The 22,173-nt window shown below is 40.6% G+C and overlaps 1 protein-coding gene across 1 annotated transcript in view; it reads right to left on the reverse strand.

The window, feature by feature from the left end:
• Positions 1-3,712: 3,712 nt before the first annotated feature.
• The window catches only part of VWCE (von Willebrand factor C and EGF domains), a 69,836-nt gene continuing 51,375 nt past the window's right edge, over positions 3,713-22,173 (reverse strand). Inside the window, exons 20-31 of the mRNA XM_075187973.1 lie at positions 21,914-21,996; positions 21,573-21,663; positions 21,409-21,491; positions 17,981-18,071; positions 17,707-17,789; positions 17,481-17,556; positions 16,515-17,396; positions 16,102-16,184; positions 14,280-14,384; positions 7,201-7,324; positions 6,563-6,740; positions 3,713-5,669 (exon numbers count right to left, since the gene is read on the reverse strand). Of these exons, the coding sequence (XP_075044074.1) occupies positions 6,655-6,740; positions 7,201-7,324; positions 14,280-14,384; positions 16,102-16,184; positions 16,515-17,396; positions 17,481-17,556; positions 17,707-17,789; positions 17,981-18,071; positions 21,409-21,491; positions 21,573-21,663; positions 21,914-21,996 (1,787 nt within the window). The 3' untranslated portion in view covers positions 3,713-5,669; positions 6,563-6,654. The remainder of the gene's footprint in view (positions 5,670-6,562; positions 6,741-7,200; positions 7,325-14,279; positions 14,385-16,101; positions 16,185-16,514; positions 17,397-17,480; positions 17,557-17,706; positions 17,790-17,980; positions 18,072-21,408; positions 21,492-21,572; positions 21,664-21,913; positions 21,997-22,173) is intronic.

A 22,173-nucleotide genomic window follows, 5' to 3' on the forward strand; every position in this document is an offset into this window, starting at 1 on the left:
GGTGGTTGCCGGGGGTGACAGTGGGGAGTGGTTGGTGGTTGAGGCCTGGGCTATGGCCCAAATGCATGACAAGAACCTTTTTAACACCTTAAGTAGCTTGATTTGACTAGAATGCATGAGTATCATGCACGGGTTTACTTGTGTAATATATTTGCTGATCCTGGCCAAAGTTACTATAGCTAAAAAGTGGATGGCTGCTGATGACTCTACCTTTAATTCTTGGGTTGCCCTAGTGAATGACACAGTTGTCTGTCATAAACATCATATCCACACAGCCAGGAACTGAATGCCTAAATATTACAAATAGGGGATAAATGTATCAAGCTCTGATTTTGAAAATCCAGCGATTTTCTCTGCAGAGAGTCGAAACTCATTGATATATTAACCTGAGATTTGATGTAAAACTGTCAGAGATGTATTTCTGTCAGAATCGCCATCTCCAAAATCACTAAAAATCAAAGTCCCGACTGTTTGCCACTCTAGCTATACAAGTCTCCAAATGTATGAAGCTGCAATTAAGCAAACTCTCCCGAGTTTGCTGTAAAAATTGCTAGATACAGCACGCTGCTTCCTAGCTGCAAGATTAGTAAACACATCACTGTTACACTGCCCTGCCTATAGTTTAAAAATAGATGAATGTTTGGGAAAAACAATGTGTGGAGTTCCCTCGTTCGAGCACTATTAACCCTAGTGCTGCCATCCTACTGCTGATTGCACGAAAATCGGGGAAAAATTTGCGTGGGGTACCCCAGATTTTCACATAACCAGCACTAGGCAAACCCGTCAGGGTGGTTGGCACTATAGCAGGGGGACACGTGGCAGGGGTCTATTTTTAAACTTTTGACAGCCACCAGGACCTGCAGCTGTATAGGCAAGACAGTTTAACAGTGATGTGTTTACTAATCTCGCAGCTAGGAAGTAGCGTGTTGTATATGACAATTTTAACCTAAACATTGGAGAGTTGGCTAAACACGGGTGTGTTTGAATTCCCAGTAAATTGCGAGAGATGACCAGCGATTTTGAAGATCAGAGTAAAAAGCACAGCTTAATACATCTGGCGACTTGGGGACTAAAATCGTGCGTGATAACCTGCGATTTTCCACAATTTTAAATCTCTGAAAAAATCGGAGCTTGACACATTTACCCCAAGATTTGAGTTGCCGTCTCTGTCTGAGGATTCGGATGATGTTGTCTCCTAGGCACCCAGTCTGTTTGTTCTCTCCTTATTGCTGTCCTTACTTACACACTCACTTCCATCTATGACCATCACCATTGCTGTAGCCTTTTAAAAATGTTTACATTTTACATATTTACTCTCTTTTGTACAAATAAAGATGCAGCAGCAAATATCATCTACTACAAATGGAAATGGGGCTACATATTGAAGATCTGGGTAGCCATTGCAGGCACAAGAATGTTCACACAAAGGAAGCCGGTAACTAACCTCCATGATTATATCTTAACATTTTTTGCATAATGTTTTTGAATTTTTGCCCTAGACATGTCTTGATGTTTTTATGTTCATAAATATATCTCATTGATTCCCTCCAGGCCTTAGGAAAGACCACGAGATGTCATCACAGCTCACTTTTAATCTGATAGAGTCATGTAATGGTCTTAACATAGTTCTGCACTCTTTGGAGGAGACTACTCAATTTTTACAGGAGTTAGGTTTGCTTGCCCCTGTTGCACATGGTTATCTACCATCATGCTATATCAAGGCAACCCAAACATTCTCTCCTACCCAAGTCCGGTACTACCATTAGGCTAACCTAAGCGGTTCCATATGGCATCAATGGGTATGGGATGCCTAATGAGTGAAATAGTGTCACTCACCCAGTGTTTTTAGTGCCCCTGTGGCATTCCCACATGGAGCACCGGTTCTTGACATGAAGTAGAAAACGTCAAAAGCTTCTTACATGAGAAGCTGCTGGTTGCTGCCAGTGTTATATTCGGACTATGGCTCATAGCTTTGATGTCACAACCAAGCTCCACACTCCCAAACAGCCAACAATGCCGCATTTAGCATGGGGGAGAGGGACTGAATAGGGTGCTCCTAGGGCTTTTTTTCTGCTTTGTTGCCACCTCATCTTTGCTGAGAACAGTCAGGTGTTACTGGTTCTGGCAGAAACCCACAATCACAGAGATCATCTGCGAATACCACCCAAAGAGCCTCATCAGACCTGCCCATTGTTTCTTCTGCTCTTGGCTGTACAGAGACCCTACTTGGGCCTAATTAATGTGTGTGCTCCATTTTGACTTTAACCCACCTCCAAACTCTTTATCTTCTCTTGATTGTATGAACTCTTATTTCTCTCAGTGTCTATTGTAGGAATGTGAGTTAAAATTCTTGCTTATCAGTTCCCTAAAAAAAAAATATTTCCATATATGCTATTGTTTGATTACTTCATGTTTATTTTTTTCCTATAGGAGACGCAAATGAGCTCTATTCACCCTTTTTCCTATATATATAGAAGTTTTGCCAGATTTTTCTATATGTTGCCCAAACAAAACAGGGAGACACATTTCATGTGTCCAAATATTATATGCTGACTGTTTAAGATTGAGGCCCAACATTACAACAAGGTTGGGAGCAGAAGTCAATCTGGTATTAGACACCAAACAGAGCTTAAAATCTGATCCCTGAAATTTTACACTTGCTTGACAGGTGGAGACATTTGCATGCTATTTGTAAATGGTTTACGTTATAATCAATTTCCCACACTACATATTTCAGGATCAATTTCTTACGTCGCTTATTCCCCTTAATAACTGGTGCCAAATGATCCAGGCTGCATGGTCAGATCACTCATTATGTTACCTTCCTCTTTAATTTGTTTCCTAAATAGCATTCTAGAAGGATTAGTAAAGCTTTGCTTACTCTACCATGATGTGGTCCACCAGCAACATATGCTTTAGAGCAGTGGTCAGGAAACAGGGGTAAATTATCCCAAATGGGATAAAAATGAAAGTCCTGGGGGTAATGCTGCCGATTCACATGCTGTCAGTTGGATGGTAGACCCCTTTAAATGTGAAATTGCTGTTGTACCAGAAGAGCCTCAAGGGTTGACAGAGGCACTTCTTGAGCTTCGATGCAATAATGAAGCACATATTGCATTTGAAAACAAAGCAGATCTGTCATATTTTTGGATGTCAACAGCTGCAAAGGCATCCAAAATTGCATATGAGGAGGCAGTCAAAAAGTTGCTGCCTTTTGCAACAACCAACCTTTGCGAACAAGGATTTTCCACTCTAACGAACATAAAAACAAAGCAGATAAATTGATTGGACACTGAAGACTGTATCCAAATTGCTCTGACATCAAAATGCCCCAATATTGATGTTCTCGTATCAAAAATGAAGCACCATAATTTCTCCAAAACCTGAAGTTTTGACGTTGAAGCTTTCAAAGAAATTTTGAATAGATTCATTAAAATTTTGAATTCCATTAATTAATAATATATGATTTCCTTCCTTTCAAATCAAGGGGGTAAGCGTATCTAAATATATTTTGGGGTAAAAGGTAAAAAAGTTCCCTGATCCCTGCTATAGAGGAATGTATTGCAAACAATAGCACTTAGCTTTATACTCATTATATGGGCTACACATAAACTTGTGATCAGGGGTACTTTGATTAAAAAAGTCACACACAAGAAAAAGCATACGCTGGAATGTGTATTAAATACTTTAACTTAAAGAGTTAGTTTTCCAACATATTATAATGAGACTTGGTACCCGACCTTTATTTAGTGTTTGAAGTGGGGGATAATGCAGAATATTGTTATGGCAGACAAATGAGGCAGGTTTAAGGAACTTATTTAAATGTTGAAAATTTGAAAAATATCACTTAAAGGCTTAATTCTTCTTTTAACATATTCACACCGAATCTGACGCATGTGGAGCAAGCCAACTTAATTCACCTTCTCCAGATGGTTGAAGCAGAGGCGGAACAAGCGAGCTGTGTGCCCCAGGGAAGGGGCATATGCATATGCTATGCGTATGCCATGCAGTGGGCCCCATTATCTCCATGGGTCCCGGTGCAGGGCACATGCTGCACCAATGGTAGTTCCGCTGCTGTAAGGATACTTACTTTCTCTAGCATGCTGACGTTTCCTCAGCCTTGATCTGCAGAAAGCGTTTAACACTCTCAGCTGGGAATTTCTTTACCATGCTGCAGAGCAGTGGCGCATGCAGTGGGGGTTTCTGGGTCTCCAGAAACCCCTCCCCTCCGCTAAAAAAGTGCCCTATATAGCGGCACTGTACTATACAGCACCGCCGCGGACGCTTCTTTAACAGCGCTGCGGCTGCTGTATAGTACAGTGTTGCCTAAACGGAGCTTTCGGTGGAGGGGAAACCCCCCCTTAAAAATGCTCCGTGCGCCCCTGCAGAGGGATTTCTGGGCTTATCCCCCAAGCTATATGTTACCTTTATAGTACCACAAAGTTAACGTTAGATTACTTTCTTTCCTTTCAGAATATTTTAGAAAACACTGGTATACTAGACAAAGCTGTCTCCTTTTCTCAACCCTATTTATCTTAGCAATGGAACCCAGCACAGGCCATTCACATCAACTAAAGTGTCTCAGGCTACAAATTGAACAGACATGAATATAGAGTGAGGCTCTATGCAGACATAATCGTATTACGTTGCAGAATATCTGCACTGGGAGGGACAATTATATATACATTATATATACATTATATAAATAATTTCTGAATGTAGATTCAATTAGTAAGACTGGCTTTATATTATCTTAGGAAATAAGATATTTGAAAATAAATATAATGAATACGATACTGTTCACTTATACGAAATAGTATTACGGCATTATTAGTAATTAGTACATCATTTGGTGACCCATAGGTTAAGAACGCCTGTTGTAAACTGAAGTGTCTGCTTGTGCTCAATAGGATGCTTCAACTATTGTTATACATGTGCTGTACTGATTTCTATGCCTAACCAAAATTAACAAAAGTATTTTTTTATTAATCTTCTCATTGATTAATATTAAAATTTTAATTTACTTAATGCTACAAAAGCATCACAAAAAATTAAGCAGTGTCATATTGTACCTAAGGACCCTTCTAGTAGTGAATGTGACACTGCAGAGCTGAAACTGGTTTGCTGTCTCACTGTGTCCTCTGGAATGGAGCAGTATATGAGTAGAACATGATGCATCACTTATTACATGATATTTTTGTAGTTATATGTATATTGCTTAATGACACTATGGACAATGATCCTGCTGAACCATTTAGAGGATGGATGAGGCAGTACTGTTCTCTAGGTGCTCCTTGGTATAGACTTTTCTGAAATGGGAAAGTCAGCCTTGGCTTTTGGTGATTTTCCTGGTCAATGGGATCGGGATGCACTTTTCCAAAGGAAACCTTTTTACTGCGGTTGTTTTTTTGATTGTGGATTTCTCTTCTCACCAAGTAGCAGTAGTACAGCCTATTTTCTTCACCCAGGATATCCCGGTAATCTGTTACATTAAGTAGTAGAGTCATTAACAAAATTTTATGTTGTCTTCCAGTGGACAGCAGGCAGATGTCAGTTATGTTTTCAGGAAATGTCATTTATTGATGACCATACATTTTAAAAGGAATGGATAGTAAGCATTGAATTGTACCAAGGTTCCTGTAACACCTTTCTGACCCTGTAGTGGAGAGCTGTGTCAAAAAAGAATGGGATATAGGTTATGTAAATGTACATACATAGCTCTAGTTTCAAACTCTCAAATCTATCTACCCATGTGCCAAAACAGTGCTCACAACAAAGTCTTAATTTATCCCTTATTCTTATTTACAAAAGAAGAAAACTTCCTAGAAAATATTTATCAAGTGGCAAAATTTCAAGTTTTATTTTTGCTTATTTGTTTAATACTCACTGTACATAATCTGATTATAATCTGTCATTATACAAATTTTTATTTCATTGTTTCTTTAACATAACTACTATGCCCTATCAGGTTATCCTCTACTCTCCAAGGCTTGAAGCGTGTCCGTATAACTCATTTCTTTAACTCCTTTGACTTGGCTATCACTGCCACTCTCTCACTCAGTGCCATCCTATTTGTGTCTTCCCCTTCCCTTTAAGGTGTTAGCTATTGTGTTCTCCTTCTACTATTCCATCACCCTCTGTACCTCTATGCCTGCTTCCCAAGCCCTGTTGTCTTGAGCTTAAGGCTACTTTGGACATTACCAATTACTTTCACTCACTGTTCCGTAATTAACTTGATCTGGGTTACCCAGTTATCTGTTCATAATCTGTTAAATAGTAGATGTTTTTTCTTTGTATTATTATGTTTTTTTATGTATTATGTCATGTGTTATGGATTGTTGCTGTCTATGTATTGTATACTACTGTAATTTCATGTACTGCACTGCGGAACTTTTGTGACACCTTATAAATTAAATATAATAATAATAATAAACAGGCAAGTAAATTAGATGTTGAACAATATAGTGTCCTGTGCATAGTCCTAAATATTACACACCTGTCTTGTTTTGGCCTAAGCAAAGGGTGGTGACCCTAATGATTCCTCAGTGTGATCTCCTCCTACCTTCTGAATGTTGAAGAAGCTTCAAGAAGCTGACATCAGAATATGGTAACAGTTTGGTATCTTTCATCCCAGCGATCTGGACCATGATGTACTCAAGGGTTGGAATTCTCATCCCCAAGGTTCAGCGCATCTTCAATAACTAGTGCAACCCAGTTAATCTGACTTTTAGTACTTTGCTCTGCAAACAAAATTTTATGGTTAAACTATACCAAACATTAAATCATTTATCCCATAAAACAAATATTAATTATTGGTACCCCTTTTGTATAAGCGAACTTGTACTTTAATTTCATTGTTCCATGCTCAATATAATCTAGAACCCAAACATTTCTCAAATATAATGTTAATTAAAATAGATTCTGTTGAATCAACCTGCTCCATCGGTGTGTTCCATCCCTTCAAGCTTTCTTTGTTTCCCAGCAACTATCATCATGATGGTGGTGTTAGCCTGTCACTCTTACTTTATTACTTTAAACTGTTTCAAAATAGTTTTGGCTGTGTGATAAATCAAACTTTTTAAAATAAGCAGCAATTATTGACCTCAGAAAACTAAGGTATGTTCATATAGACATACAGAGCTAAGGCCACATACCCAAGTTATAAATATAACAACTATTGTGTTATCAGTACATCCATACCTGACTCTGAACTCTGTGAGGTGCCCTCTGTGCTACACCCATGTTTGTAGGAGCAGGTGCGGCACTGAAGTACTACATTCCGACATTTACAGAACTTCTGACCTTCACTCCACTCTGAGTGTATCTGAAAAGTAAATCATTATTGCATTTATATCTATTGTCATTGAATGTTGAACTCATGAGAATCTTACATAGAAAACACCATAAATATGGGGCTGTGTATTATGCCTATACAGTTAGTTATTCACACAGTATTTGTGCTCCAACTAGATGCTCCCGATATGACATATATATAAGTATTCTATGAGGCGCTTACAGTTAAAGAGCTTGCATAAACCAAGGTCATTTTTAGCACCTGGGATTCCCAAGGGATAGCTTGAAGCTTAATGTTGCCACAGTAACGGCATAGTTGCCTACCCTACCGATAGACTCCTAGATGAGATGGGGATATCTCAAAAGAGTATTTAATTGCTGCAAAGTAGACAGAGATGTGCCATGATCCCATGCCCACCTCAGTGAATACTGATTCTGCAGAGCATGGTGATGCAAATAGCGTCATCATAGCCTTTGCCCTGCCCACCTAATGGCTTAAATGGTGTCATCAAGTCACGCTCACCTCTTATTTTGATACCTTTCTTCTGTTTCTCCTAGAAGGGAGGTATAAAAACTAGGAAAGGTTGAGTATGGATCATTCCAAAATCAAATAATATGTGGGAGTACAACGCATTTTGCAAAATTACATTTTGGAAAGGGGGCCTAGACCTAAGTCAAATGCTGCCATTTTGACATGCAAACTTCAACTGCCTCACATAAAACCGGGTCAATCATGCAAGTATTACAGCAACTACCATTTATGTAATAGACTTGCACTTTTGCAAGTTACTACAAGTGTAAGAAAAAAGAACAATGAAACATCTAGATGTACACACATCAGTCAGCTCCAACTCCAATATGTTTACTGTAACATTCAAGTTGAAACAAAAACAAATGTTTCTGTACCTTGAAGGGACTGGAGAGAATTGACATTGTACAGTATTCATGCTGTACATGTCGCACAGATATTTTAAAAAGAGGATTTATATACTTACGTTAAATCCGTTTCTCTGATTCCGTCTGGGGGACACTGCTTACCATGGGTTGGGGAGGGAGCTTGGGGAGTTGGCACCTAACTAGTTAACTTTTAGTATTGCCTACAGACCCCTCCCCTCTACAATCCCCCTGCCTCTTCCTCTTCCTGTCAGTTAATTGAAAAGCCCAAGGAGAAAAAAGGGCAGTCAAACAAGAGCACACAGAAGAAAAGCAGAGGGTAGGGATCACAGTGTCCCCCAGACGGAATCAGAGATACGGATTTAACGTAAGTACATAAATCCTCTTTTCTCTTTCATCCAGTCTGGGGGACACTGCTTACCATGGGGACGTTCTAAAGCAGCCCCCTAAGGGTGGGACTACTCTGAAAATCCCGCTCGCAAAGCATTACGAGCGAAATTTGCATCCGCGGATGCAAATACATTAAACTGGTAAAATTTTGTAAAGGTGTAAACAGAGGACCAGGTCTCTCTGGCACCGGATGGTTAGCCTTATGTAAGCTTGCCTAATGGTAGCCGTAATCCATCTTGCAATGGACTGTTTTGAGGCTGGCCAGCCTCTCTTATTAGCATCATAAAGAACAAACAGAGAATCAGTACGTCTAATCTGAGAAGTTCTTTTGACATAAATGCGGAGAGCCCTAACCACATCTAACTTTTCCATAGACTCTTGATCCGAATGGGAAGTAGATGAGAAGACCGGAACTACAATTTATTGGTTCAGATGGAAAACCAAAACTACTTTAGGAACGAAAGAAGGGAGGGTTCTTAACACCGCTCTGTCCTCGTGGAAAACCAGATATGGTTCCCGACAAGACAGAGCTCCTAATTCTGAAAGCCTACCTGCAGCTGCAATAGCCAAAAGAAAGAGGACCTTCCAGGTCAACCATTTCAAATCTGCCACAAGTAAAGGCTCAAAGGGAGGCCCTTTAAGCATATCCAGCACCAGATTGAGATCCCACGGTGCTGTAGGCGGAACATAGGGAGGCTGAATATGCAAGACTCCCTGGAGGAAAGTCCTAATATCTGGCAAATCCGCTAATTTCAGGTGAAAAAAGACTGAAAGTGCCGATACCTGAACTTTTAGGGAACCTAAACGAAGCCCTGCTTCCAGGCCATCTGAAGAAAAGCCAATAAAAGAGGGAGACAAAAAGAGGACGTGTGACATGTCCTATTTTCACACCATCAGATATAGGTTTTTCAAATCCGGTGATAGATGTGAGCTGAGACTGACTTTCTGGCTCACATCATAGTGTTTACCACACTGGAGGAAACAACCTCTAGCCCTCCAGAGGCTGGCTTCAACAGCCATGCCGTTAAACTGAGCTGAGGTAATTCTGGTAACGGAAGGGACCCTGCAGAAGGAGGTCGTCTCGAGATGGAAGACGAAACCCCGGTCCTTCTGCCATAGAGAGTATGTCCGCGTACCAGACTCGGCGCGGCCATGAGGGAGCTATCAGAATTACTGGCAGACCTCCTTGTTTTACTCGTCTGAGCACACGAGGAAGCATGGGAATCGGAGGGAACAGGTATCCCAACCTGAAGTTCCATGACGCCGTCATTACGTCCACTGCCACCGCTAAGGGGTCCCTTGACCTTGCGCAAAATGTGTGAACCTTTCTGTTGTGTCTGGAGGCCATGAGATCTATATCCGGAAGACCCCACCTCTGAGCCAGAGACTGGAACACTTCTGGATGGAGTGACCACTCCCCTGGCATCATCTGATTTCGACTTAAGTAGTCGGCCTTCCAATTTCTTATTCCTGGAATGAAAACTGCCGATATTGCTGGAACATATAGTTCTGCCCAAATCAAGATTTGAGTTGCAATTTTCATTGCAGCTACACTCCTGGTTCCTCCCTGTCTGTTGACATATGCCACAGCCATGGCATTGTCGGACTGACAGGGGTGGCCCTGGAGGAGGGACTGGGCCCACCAAAGGGCTAAAAGAATAGCCTTCAATTCCAGCACGTTTATTGAAGGGTCGACTCCTGAACCGACCAAAAGCCCTGGAGCCGGAGATGTAGGATCACCGCCCCCAACCTTTCAGGCTGGCGTCTGTCGTGGCTATGATCCATGACCAGGGAGCGAAGGACCTGTCCACCGTCATGTGATCCAGAATCAGCCCCCACTGGAGTGATTGTCTCGTCCTCGGGGATAGAGAGATCCTCTGGAGATCTAAGCAAAGGTGGGATCCTGACCATTTTGTCAACAGATCCCACTGGAAACAACGAGAATGGGCTCGACCAAAGGGGATGGTCTCGAAGGAGGCCACCATCTTTCCCAGCAGCCGCATGCACAAGTGCATTGAGGGGCTGGGGGAAGACAAGACCTGAGTTGTTATGCTCTGAATTGAAGCAACCTTCTCGACAGGCAGGAACACCTTTTGCTGGCTGGTGTCCATGATGAGGCCTAGGAAAACCATGCGTTGACACGGAACCATCTGGGATTTCTTTAAATTGATCAGCCATCCGTGGCCCTCGAGGACCACCAAGGTGAGGGACAAGTGATGACGTAAGCAATCTACTGAGGAGGATTTGATGAGCAGATCGTCCAAATAAGGCACGACCTGAACTCCCTGAAGGTGAAGACATGCTGCCATAACCTTCGTGAAAACCCTCGGCGCTGTTGAGAGGCCGAAGGGGAGGGCCCGAAACTGATAGTGGAAGGATGCCACCGAGAATCTTAGAAGAGACTGATGGTAAATCCATATGGGAATATGGAGGTATGCGTCCTTTATATCTATGGACGCCATAAACTGATCCTTCTCTAAGCCGTTTATCACCGACCTCAGGGATTCCATACAAAATTTGTCCACCTTTAAGTGCACATTGAGGCCCTTTAAATTTAGGATGGGGCAAAAGGAGCCGTCCGGCTTCTTGACCAGAAACAGGTTTGAATAAAACCCCTGCCCTTTCTGGTAATCTGGAACCCTGCAGATAACTTTTTTGAAAGAGAAGAGAGGCGACCCAATCCTGTATAGCCTGCCTTCTTGATGGATCTCGGAGTAGCGGAGTTTGGAAGAAACGATGTGGAGCGGGGCCCAACAGGTCTATCCTGTACCCCTCTGATATAATACCCCGAATCCAAGAATCTTGGGAGGACACTGCCCACTGTTCCTGAAACAAAGACAGACGTCCCCCCACTGGCGCCCCCTGAAGAAGAGTGGTCGTCATGACGCAGGCTTCTCCTGGGACATGGAGGCCTGGTGCCTAGCTGCAAACGAGGATCTCCCCCTAGCAGAGGAGCCTCGAGAATTGGGCTGTCTGCCTCTAAAGGACTGTTCTTTAGGAAAGGAGGTCCCCCAAAAGGGCTGACAAAAAAGAGCTGACCCGAGGGTTCTGGCTCCTGCTAGGGAATACTGGCAAGGAAGTGCTTTTGCCCCCGGTTGCCTGAGAGATCAGGGTATCCAATTCCGGGCCGAACAAACCTGCCGCTGAAAAAGGAATGGTTTCCACAGACTTTTTTTGATTCTGCATCTCCTTCCCATGATTTCAGCCATAACTTCTTCTTGCTGAGATAGATGCAGCCTGAATAGAAGAGGATACAGCCGCTGTATTCTGGGCTGCCTTATACAGGTACCCCGATGCCTCCTTCAAATGCAGGGGAAGTAAATCAGAGTCCTGTAATGCCTCTGCCAGCTGGTCTGCCCATGCTTCCATGGCTCTAGCAACCCAAGCTGACGCAAATGTGGGCCTAGAGGAAGAACCCGCAGCCGCAAATATAGATTTTAGCTGGGATTCCACTCTGCGGTCATTGACATCCTGTAGGGATGCAGAACCTGGGTCTGGGAGTAAAGCGTGCTTGGCCAATCGGGCTATAGAAATATATCCACTTTTGGAATGCTCTCCCAGCGAACCACATCCTCTTCCTGCAATGGATACAGGGAAGAGAACCTTTGGGAACAGAGAACCTTTTCTCCGGCTGTTTCCAGGCTCCTTCTGCGATATCTCTAAGTTCTACAGAAGGGGGAAAACGGCTAGCCCTTCTTTTGGCTTTCTTAAAAAGATTTCTGTCTCTGGGAGTCGGATCTTCCGGTTCTGGGAGATCCAACGCTTGTCTTACTGTTAAAACCAAATCGTTAATAAATTGGCTTTTAGAGCTTTCTTCCTGTCCCAACGGTAGAACCCGGTCGGGATCAGAATTAATATCCAGCTCTTCCTCTGAAAACTCCTCAGAGTCTGAAAGGACCATAAGGGTATTATCAGATCTAGGCTGCTTCCTTCTAGCAGGCGGAATATTTGGGGATTTGAGTAACTGGTTCAGTTTATCCAAACCCTTTATAAAAGCTGCGGACCATGGCGGCTCTGTGGGAACAGGGGCTTGGTCCGTCTGTAATGAGTAAGGTCCTGGTATAGACGTTCCACTGGAACCAGAGGAAGCAGGGAGGCCCAACGGTGTATTTGATTATTAGACACCGAAGTTGCCCAACTAGACCACAATTGATTGGATTGAGAAACAATCTATGCTAAGGAGGAAACCGACTGTCAGGGAGGCCACCCAGGCCGGTTCCTCCGATGGAGGGGCTGAGACCTGTTGGGTTTGCGCAGGGGGATTCCCCTGCTTCACAAACAGAGCGCCAACGGGTCCTTCTGCCCACAAGTTAATTTTACATGACATTTAGAACATGTAAAAAATATTGATTTAGGGCCCTTTCCTTTATCTGACATTTCTGAATAAAGGAAGGCACACCAAACACACAGACTTAAATTGAAAAATTTTAGCTGAGTAGAGAGAGAGATATAATATGTATAGAGGAAAGTGTAACTACAAGAATCAACTAATCTAGATAAAAAGTTGTACTTGTAAAATTTTAAACACAAAATAATATTTAAGCAGGTAGGAGAACTATAATATAACTCCTACTAGCCCTCTTGTACACTGCAATACAGCATATGTGTTTAAATAAATCAGATACTTAGCCATAGGCTAAACAGGGAAGAAGTCCAACAGCAGTATCCTGGTGCCTGCTCCCTCAGATCTGTTCTCTGTTCCCGGGCTTCTCCTTGGCGCCAGAAGACTGGGACAGACCATCTCTCTCTCAGGAAGGAGGGGGAGCTCTATGTGTTAACTCCCCCCCTTCAGTAGTGCTACTTCTGCAGCGTTTAAAAAATAAAAATTAATTTTCTGTAGCAGAGTAATGGAGACCTCCAGAGGAGGTCTCCGCAGCGGATAATACCTGATGCCCCCTCCTATGCATGAGGGGGGATCCAGGTATAGCCCCCTTCTTCCTAGGATCTCCTTACCAAAATCCAAAATGGCCACCAGCAACTGACATATCCGATAACCGGCACTCTATGCCTGCAATGGCAGCACCGGTTATCGGGGAGGCTCAGGAGTGACAGCGGTCCGTGAGACCGCTTGTCACTCTCAATTTTAGACACCCTTTCCTCCATCTCCTTTCCTGTCCCTGTCAGTGAGAACCACTGGCTCTCATCTGACAGGGGAGCGTCTGCGCTGCTGTGCTGTGAGTGTGTCCTCTATATTAGAACACACTCCAGCCTGCTACTGGGAAAAAATGAAGTAAAAATTAAAAGAATAAAATAAAAGTAATAAAATTACACTAAGCACTAAAAACACTGCCCAACTCCATGGGCACCTGAAAAAAACTGACAGGAAGAGGCAGGGGGATTGTAGAGGGGAGGGGTCTGTAGGCAGTACTAAAAGTTAACTAGTTAGGTGCCAACTCCCCAAGCTCCCTCCACAACCCATGGTAAGCAGTGTCCCCCAGACTGGATGAAAGAGAAAAAGTATTAACAGGCAACTTCTTTTATTGGGTTAGTGTTCCTTTAATGTGAGGTTTGGGTAAATGGGAGTTTAAAAAAATTAAATGATAGGCATGATTTAGCTCAAGCACAATACAACTACGTGACCTTTGTATTTAGATTATAGAAAAGAAAATCAACTGACTGCAAGTACAAGGAGAATAAATATGCACATTAACTTCATGGCTAAGACAGCTTGATGTATAGATTCAGACAAGGCAAGCAATTACCTGGTTGGTTTCTCTAGAGCAGGAATCTATTGGAAAATTATAACAGCCCCGACAGCACAGCCCAGTGGGGAAATGTGTATGTGGTCTACAATAAATCTCCTCTTTCTGAAAGTAAAATATACCAGCATCAATGAGACAGTCCTGTTATAGCAAATCAGTGTAAAACTGTTAAGATTATAATATGATTATAATACAATTTATATTTTAAAAAAAATCCTGCTTTTCAGCTATTCCTGCTTTATAGTGGACTATATTGCCAATGTGGGGGTCCCTGCAGATTTGGTGATAAATTTTGCAAACCCACCCTGTAATTGAAGAATATCAGAAAGATCACAACTACAATCGCTGGTTGAGTATATAATAATAATAATAATATATGATTATTATTATTATTATTATTATTATTATTATTATTATTATTATTGCTATTAAACTTTATTTATAGATAGCTGTGCTAACATGTTGAGACCTTGCTCTACGATAAGAGAGAGAAAATGAATATACCATAACAACAACATAGGAACAAAACAGGAGGTGAGACTGTGAACAATAAAAGTTGGTTAAGATAGATTACAAGTGTCCACAGTTAATTAGCTGCAGGTTCTCAGCTGGCCAAATATCATTAATTTATTTAAATGGTGTGTCCATGTTAGCATATAAGCCAGTCTACCTAATAGCCTTTAGATGTAATTTTCTCTATAGCTTTTCATATAGTTTTCACCTATGAAGAGGAACAGACTGTATTAAACATATTGGGCCTCATTTAGAGTTCGACACATTTACACTCTGAACGTAGTCGTAAACATTTTGTTGCAAAGATAGCGCACTTACATGATTCACTTGTATTTATACATACGTCCAATGTAAGAACAGCAGTACTTGTGCCAGGCATACAAGTATGCATGCTAACTCCTCAACAGCATTGAAATGCGACTTGACAATGATAGTAGCAAATGCCAAAGGCACATTACCCTATTAGTACGCAATATAACAATGTAATGAAGAGATAGTTATTAATAAATGCGAAGGTCGCATATTCCATGCAAAATGTTGTTAAATACAAACATCTCCAAAACTGTTGTTTACATCTATAAAAAAATTAATGAGAATCTTCTTGCAGTAGTCCAAATGTAAACTACAAATAAGTAGCGCGAATAGACTGCCACAACTTGATAATGAATTAAATAGTATTAGTTGGAGTGATCAATGCGCAACTGGAGTCAGCAATATAGTGCTGCTGACGGTCATCATCATTGCATATCTTTGCACCAGTCTTTCTGTACCCACAAGAGATACGCCTCTTAGGATGTTCCATCATCTGAGGGCACGTTACACTTACGTCAACATGCCCTTAATGTACTCAACCTACGATTTTCCAATGTTCTATCAAAAGCCTGAAGTCAATAAAATCAATAACACAACATTATTTCAGAAAAGTATAAGTAGTTGAATTCATGGCAGAGAATAGAGTTTAAATAATGTATCTCAGTTGCATTGGAAAGTCCAATTTCACTAAATAGACAATTGGAAGGTCGGTGTGTGTAGCATGTAAACACTTCAGTTTACAGTTAGGTTGTTTGTCTGTGGGAAGAGAGGCGCAAGCTCACAGTCTCCATGGCTCTTTCCGCTCATGTACGACAAAGAAGGGAAAAGACAGCCATCACTGACAAGGATTAAGTATGGACATCATTACTGAAATATCAGCCTATGTATAATATAGTGTTTTGAGAAAGGTGCATCACAAGTGTGTTTGTGTATTTATGTCCAAAGAACATCATGCTTGTGGATGAGTGTCTGAACCTCTATATCAGCTAAGTTTTACCAGACATTCACACTGCAGGCAGTAGTCCACATCAGCAATGTAGATGGAGCCATTGGTATAGCTGAGCCCATTTAGAGAGCATTCTGAAGAAAGAAAGGAAAAAACATATATACAACTCTCAGTTATTTTTAGGACAACCCGTTATTATTACATGAGAGTAAAACAAGTGCGCAAGTAACATACATCGTCGGAATACAGAATCTTATTATTCTGTTTTGTGAGTTACAAAACTGTACTATGTTTTGTGAATTGTATGAGCCACTCATTCCATATGCTTTAAAAGATTATAAGAGTGAGACAGAAAACAATCTGCTCCCCATTTAAACACAATCTCTGATGAAGGTCACACAAAAGATCTAGCAATATAATTCCATTATGTGCTATGATTTTGGAATCTCTAGAATGAATCTTACCTCTTGAGTGTCCAGTCTCATAATCTTTCATCTCAGTGTCTTCCAGTTTCGTTAATGTAAGTTTTGAGTTATCTGCCAGGTAGTGGAAATGACTAGAAGGTCCTGATGGTGACATAGTATCACCTGGAGGTTTTATAGTCATTAAAGCTGTATAAGTGGTTCCTGCCCAAGGTGTTAGTTTTCTAAGATCATGAGAAGACAAGGGGGACTTTTTATCTTTGACATAAGCTCTAGAGAACATCGTGGGTTTGGGAGAAGGTCCAGAAACACTTGTTGGAGTATAAACAGAGCTAGTGGATGTTGCTGGTGAGAAAGATGATTCAGTGATGCTAGCAGATGATTGAGCCAGGCTAGTATGGGGTACATTAGTGTAAGAGACAATGCGATTAATTAATTTTGAGGTAGAAAGACTTGCTGAAGGCAAAGTATGACTGGTGGCACCAATGGAAGGGATAGGTGGGCTAGGAAATGCAGTTGAAGCAGAAACGGCCACATAGACAGAGTATTTAGATTGAGTAGTGTTCATGATGTCACCATGAGATACTGGATCAACTTTTATATATGGAACAAAATCTGTATTTATTGTAGATTGCACAGCAGACACTGATTCTATCTTGTTAGTCGCATTATTATCATAAGTCTGTGAACCGTGATGTACATGGTGATATGGGACCTCTGTGTGAGAGACAGAACTGAGAATAGCTGAAGAGATAACTGTAGTCACTGAGTTCCTTCTTGAAACTAATTTTTTGGATAGAGACAGATGGCTAGATGCAGGTGGTTTAGTGACACTCAGTAGTTTCAATGGAATGTTGGCTTCTTGTAATACAGTATCTTGCTGAGAATTGTGGAAGTTCTTTGTGTGAAAGTTGTCTTTGACTTCTATGACAAAAATAAATACAAGGAATAATAAAACTTCTATAATGTCTAAAGTCTTCCATCCAAGTCTTGTTGTGCTAAACCTACCATTCAGACAATCCTGAGTCTTCTGTTCACATGGAGTGCAAGAACCTTCTCTCTGTTCACACTGCACATTCCCAGCCTATGAAGAAACTTTTCATTATCATCATAAATTCATCACTATATATCACTGCACATGCAGGACCATTTGCATATTACCATGTGATTTGACTTGAAGGTTAAACAGACTGATGGCAAGACAATAGCAAAGATAAGTGTAGAAAATACTTACATAGCAATGACACACAAGACAGGGGTCAACCTTCAGTATATAGGAGCCTCCATTTTCCAGTACATGCCCTTCAAAGGCACACTCTGATATTAAAGTGGGAAAATACCCTATTATACACGGACTAAAAACATTTTTCATTTGTATAGAAGATGTCTCATATGAGAACATATAAGAGTTGAAGACATACACCACACAGTATACATGACAAAGCATTGAAGCTAAGCCAGAGAGAATTTCAGAATGAGCAAGTAAATTTAGAGTTTGAAATTTGTACCTTCACAGGTTGTGCAACATTCTCCTGGAAAAATATATGGATGAGAGCAGGAAACTGAACAGGAGATGGCTTCACACTGCACCTCGCCGTCCTTGTGACATAAATTATACAAGATATACATTAATGGAATAGTGGTGTAACTAGACGACATTCATTTTGGTACATGTTTTGTATTTTTTAAAGTTAATAAACATATAGACTTTTTTGTAATCAGGGGTGTAGATTAGACCAGGGCGTAAATGTATCAATCTGCGGTTTTTGCAAGTCGCCGATAATCAGCGACTTTGCAGGGCAGATTTCAAACAGCAATATCTTTAAAGGGAAGTCATTTTACCCTCTTTGATCCTAATAGTGAGCAATGTCACTGAGTGAGTACAATGCATTCACAGAGTGTGTGGAGTAAGTTAGACCACGGTTGGATGATCATGCCTTCTCACCATCTTGAGTAGTTGGTCATAGGTTAACCTATTGTTTGAGATATGTGATGGTCTGATGTGAATGTGTGCAACTAAGACTTTTGCATTTTTATCTACAGTAGAAATGACAGGTCTTTTGCTGGCTATAGCAGTATGCTGGGGGATCTTTCTGTGTGTCTGTTTATTTAGGATAACCCCACCCTTTCAAGCACCTGCTATGCACCTATAAATTGATTGAGCAACTTCCACTTCTATATTTGTCTGAGAAGCATGTTGGTGTCAATAGCCGAGGGGGAGTGCTGGCTTTGGATTGCTGTTTGGAGGCTTTTGGGGTTCCTCCTGGTAAGTTAGCTCTCAATTTAAAAACACATATATGTATGGCCCAAACATATGGGACTCTCATTGTTTAGAGTTAGGACCACCCTATTAGCAAAAGCGCTGTGGAGTTGCGGTTGGCTTTAACATACATTTGCAAATGTGTGCAACTAAGACTTTTGCATTTTTATCTACAATAGAAATGGCAGGTCTTTTGCTGATTATAGCAGTGTGCTGGGGGATCTTTCTGTGTGTTGTGCCTCTGATGTGAATGTCACCTGATGTTTCACTAGAAATATGTGAACCCCCAAAAGGCCACTTGTTAAGTCCCTGAAAATTATTATGTTGCTGTTAACTGTAATACATTACTAGTTACAACTATTGCTGGGTAATCATGGGTAATGTGGCTACGTGTCTGTTAATAATAAAGAGGTGGGCACAATGTGTTGAATTATTATTATTATTATTATTATTATTATTATTATTATAGTGAATGCATAATTTTTAATACAGAGACATGTATATAAGAGACTAATAACACATTGACTTTTTAGATCGTCTACTCTGCTTCCCCTACTAATCTCACATATTTTACATTTGGATTTTAGTTTTTAGTTTTAATTATGATGAATAAAAGTAATTTTTTTATTATGAGTAAGTTTTGTTTGATCTGCCATTTGTGTGTCATATGATTAAACATTTCCCTGTTCCTTCCTTTTCCCTTATATGACACAATTTATTTAATCTAATTGATCATGATAGGTGATCGCTGACCAGTAAAATTACATGGTAGAACTGGTGGGGTGCGGCACCTGAAGAGAGTTAGTAACCAAACATCTATTCAGAAAAGTGGTGGAATTAGAAGTAAGGTGAGATAGTAAAAGAGTGAATCAGTATACACAAATCATTCTAGATATTTCTAGATGGTTATGCTGCTGTGACTATATTAATATCTAGATGGGGTGAAATAAGGATAAAAGGGAACATAATAATGGTCAAGCCCACCTGGTGTCCCTGTTTCCAACTAGGTTGCAACTGTTCACCGTACCCATCGTGTTCATAATGTTATGCTGCCACAATAGATATCCGTCCCTAGCTCAATCGTATGTACATTACAAGGAATAGTTCATATGTTATCCTTCCATGTTTCCACACTGATCAGGTTAGTGGATAAATTCACCCAGCCTAATGAGATGTCCTTCAGAATCCAATTCAAATTACTCACCTTCACCTACAAAGTTCTCAACATTATCACTCTTTCATATATCTCAACATTCTCTCCCTTTCGCCTCTTAGATCTACCTCTGACATGTGCCTCAACTCTCACAGCCACTTCCCACTCCCGCCTACAAGATTTCAATGTGGAGTCTTACAAATCATCAACAATAATAATAAGAATCATCCTTGGAAAGGGTGGGAAGCTTTTTTTAAAAAAAAAAACAAAAAACAAAACTTGGTAACAGAATTATTGGGGTAACTTGTTAGAGATCAAAGGAGAAGCTAGTTGGACTACACAGGAATAAGAACGTAAACATTCTTCCTGTACCAATGGCCATATGAAAGGCCTTTTATCAGAATATCTGAGCTCCCAGTCATCTGTGAATACTAAGACCTACCAAAAGGTGAGAACAACTGGTAAAACTACTCGGTTACACTGTGTGTTTGTTAATCCCAATGTTAATGTGAGGTCCTGTTATTTAGTGTGTTGACTATTTTCTTGACTTCTCTTTTGTTTGCAATTACATTTAGCATTGTTCAACAATGTTAGTACCCTTAACCATTGAGCTACACCGGTCATTCATTCAAGATACAATCTTATTTATATGAAATATATTAACAATGTCTGGATGTTCACTCCAATGCACAAGTGTAGCACTCATCAAATTCAATGCTGGGACATTACACGTGTTTCTTGCATTATCATGACTAACCACATGGTTTACTACTGAATCATTGTGAATATATAATGTTACAGTGAGAACCATAGTTAACACTTGATTAGATAGGCTGCTGATAATGATACATTGAAAAACTAGATTTTAATTATTGTTATTGTTGTGCTGTGTCCTGTGCTGCTTTTCATTATGTTAGAGGCACCCCACATTTGTGGTATCCCTGTTATAGTAGATACCAGCCCAGGGAATCAAGCACTGGGGCTGATTGACAATTTGGGGAGGGGATATGCTGGACCACTTTTTATTTATTACAGAGTGCAGCATTTGTGGTCTGAGTGGAGATAACTGTCAATGACTTCGCAGTACTCCACTATTCAGACGCATTTTTTCTGAAAATTAGTGAGTTATCGCTGCTAACACCACAGATGCTACTGATTCCATCCTTTAAGCCTGGATGCGAACATGGCAATTTGATGCACAAACCACGGTAAACTTTTTTTATCTGACATGGTGGCAATTGTCTGCTTTGGGAGGCACACTTGATGCAGTGTAATGTGTTTCCTTAAAGCTGCAGCACATAGACGATTAAGAAAATCACCCGGTGTCAGAAGATAATTTGATACAGTCTAGTAGCACAGCCTAAAAGTATGATTAATTCAAGAGAGATGTGGTAGCTCTACAGGATTTGTGGGGTCAAGATGAAAAGTTTGAAAAAATACATTTACATTTTATAGCCAAAGTCTGTTACTTGCAGGTTCTCAATTATAGAGTAGTCTACATCATTATGAGTGTCAAACCTCACCTGACAGGTACACTGTGTGCAGGACTCACTTTCCAGTAAAAATGTCTGCCTGTTTAGCACTTTCCTCCCATCATATGTACAATCTAAAGTGACACAAACACCTTTATGTTAGAGAACAGCAGGAGACAAGAGCTATACAATGAGCAGAACTAGCAAGTTCATACCTCGACATACAGGGCAACAATCTCCTTCATCGTGGAAAGGGTAGGTACAGTTGGGAGCACATTCAATTGGCGAACAAGCTACAGTACCCATCTGAAAAGGTAAAAAAAAAAAAATCTATCCTAGTGAACTAAGTGCTGTTGCCTTCATAGTGGTAGTCAATTCTCACTTCTGGTAGTGCAAACACTTCTGAGAACTTTATCTTTACTGCTTTGCAATCATATATAACTAAATGTCACAAATGTCATTCCTGAAGCCACACACTAGGATTACGCAATCCAATATTTCCGTTTGACGTTTGCTTCAACAAACTATGGACATTTGTCACCCCAACACTCCTTACCAGGCAAATGCAAGTGAGACAAGAGTCTGTAGTGGATGGGAAGCTCTCATTGTTCTTGAATGTCCTCCTTCCATAAGAGCAACCTTTAAAACAATCAAAGTTAGCCTAGAGGTATCTAGAAAAATTAGTTAAATTATGCTTTTTTTATGAAAAATTACAAGGTGATTGAACATGTTATAAAGCTCACATTCTTAGGTCACACAAAAAAAAATCATACTAGATAAGCTGTGACAATATATTGAAATGACAAATATGTCCTT

The sequence above is a fragment of the Mixophyes fleayi genome, chromosome 10 (genome assembly GCF_038048845.1).
Source record: "Mixophyes fleayi isolate aMixFle1 chromosome 10, aMixFle1.hap1, whole genome shotgun sequence".
Lineage (NCBI taxonomy): Eukaryota > Metazoa > Chordata > Amphibia > Anura > Limnodynastidae > Mixophyes > Mixophyes fleayi.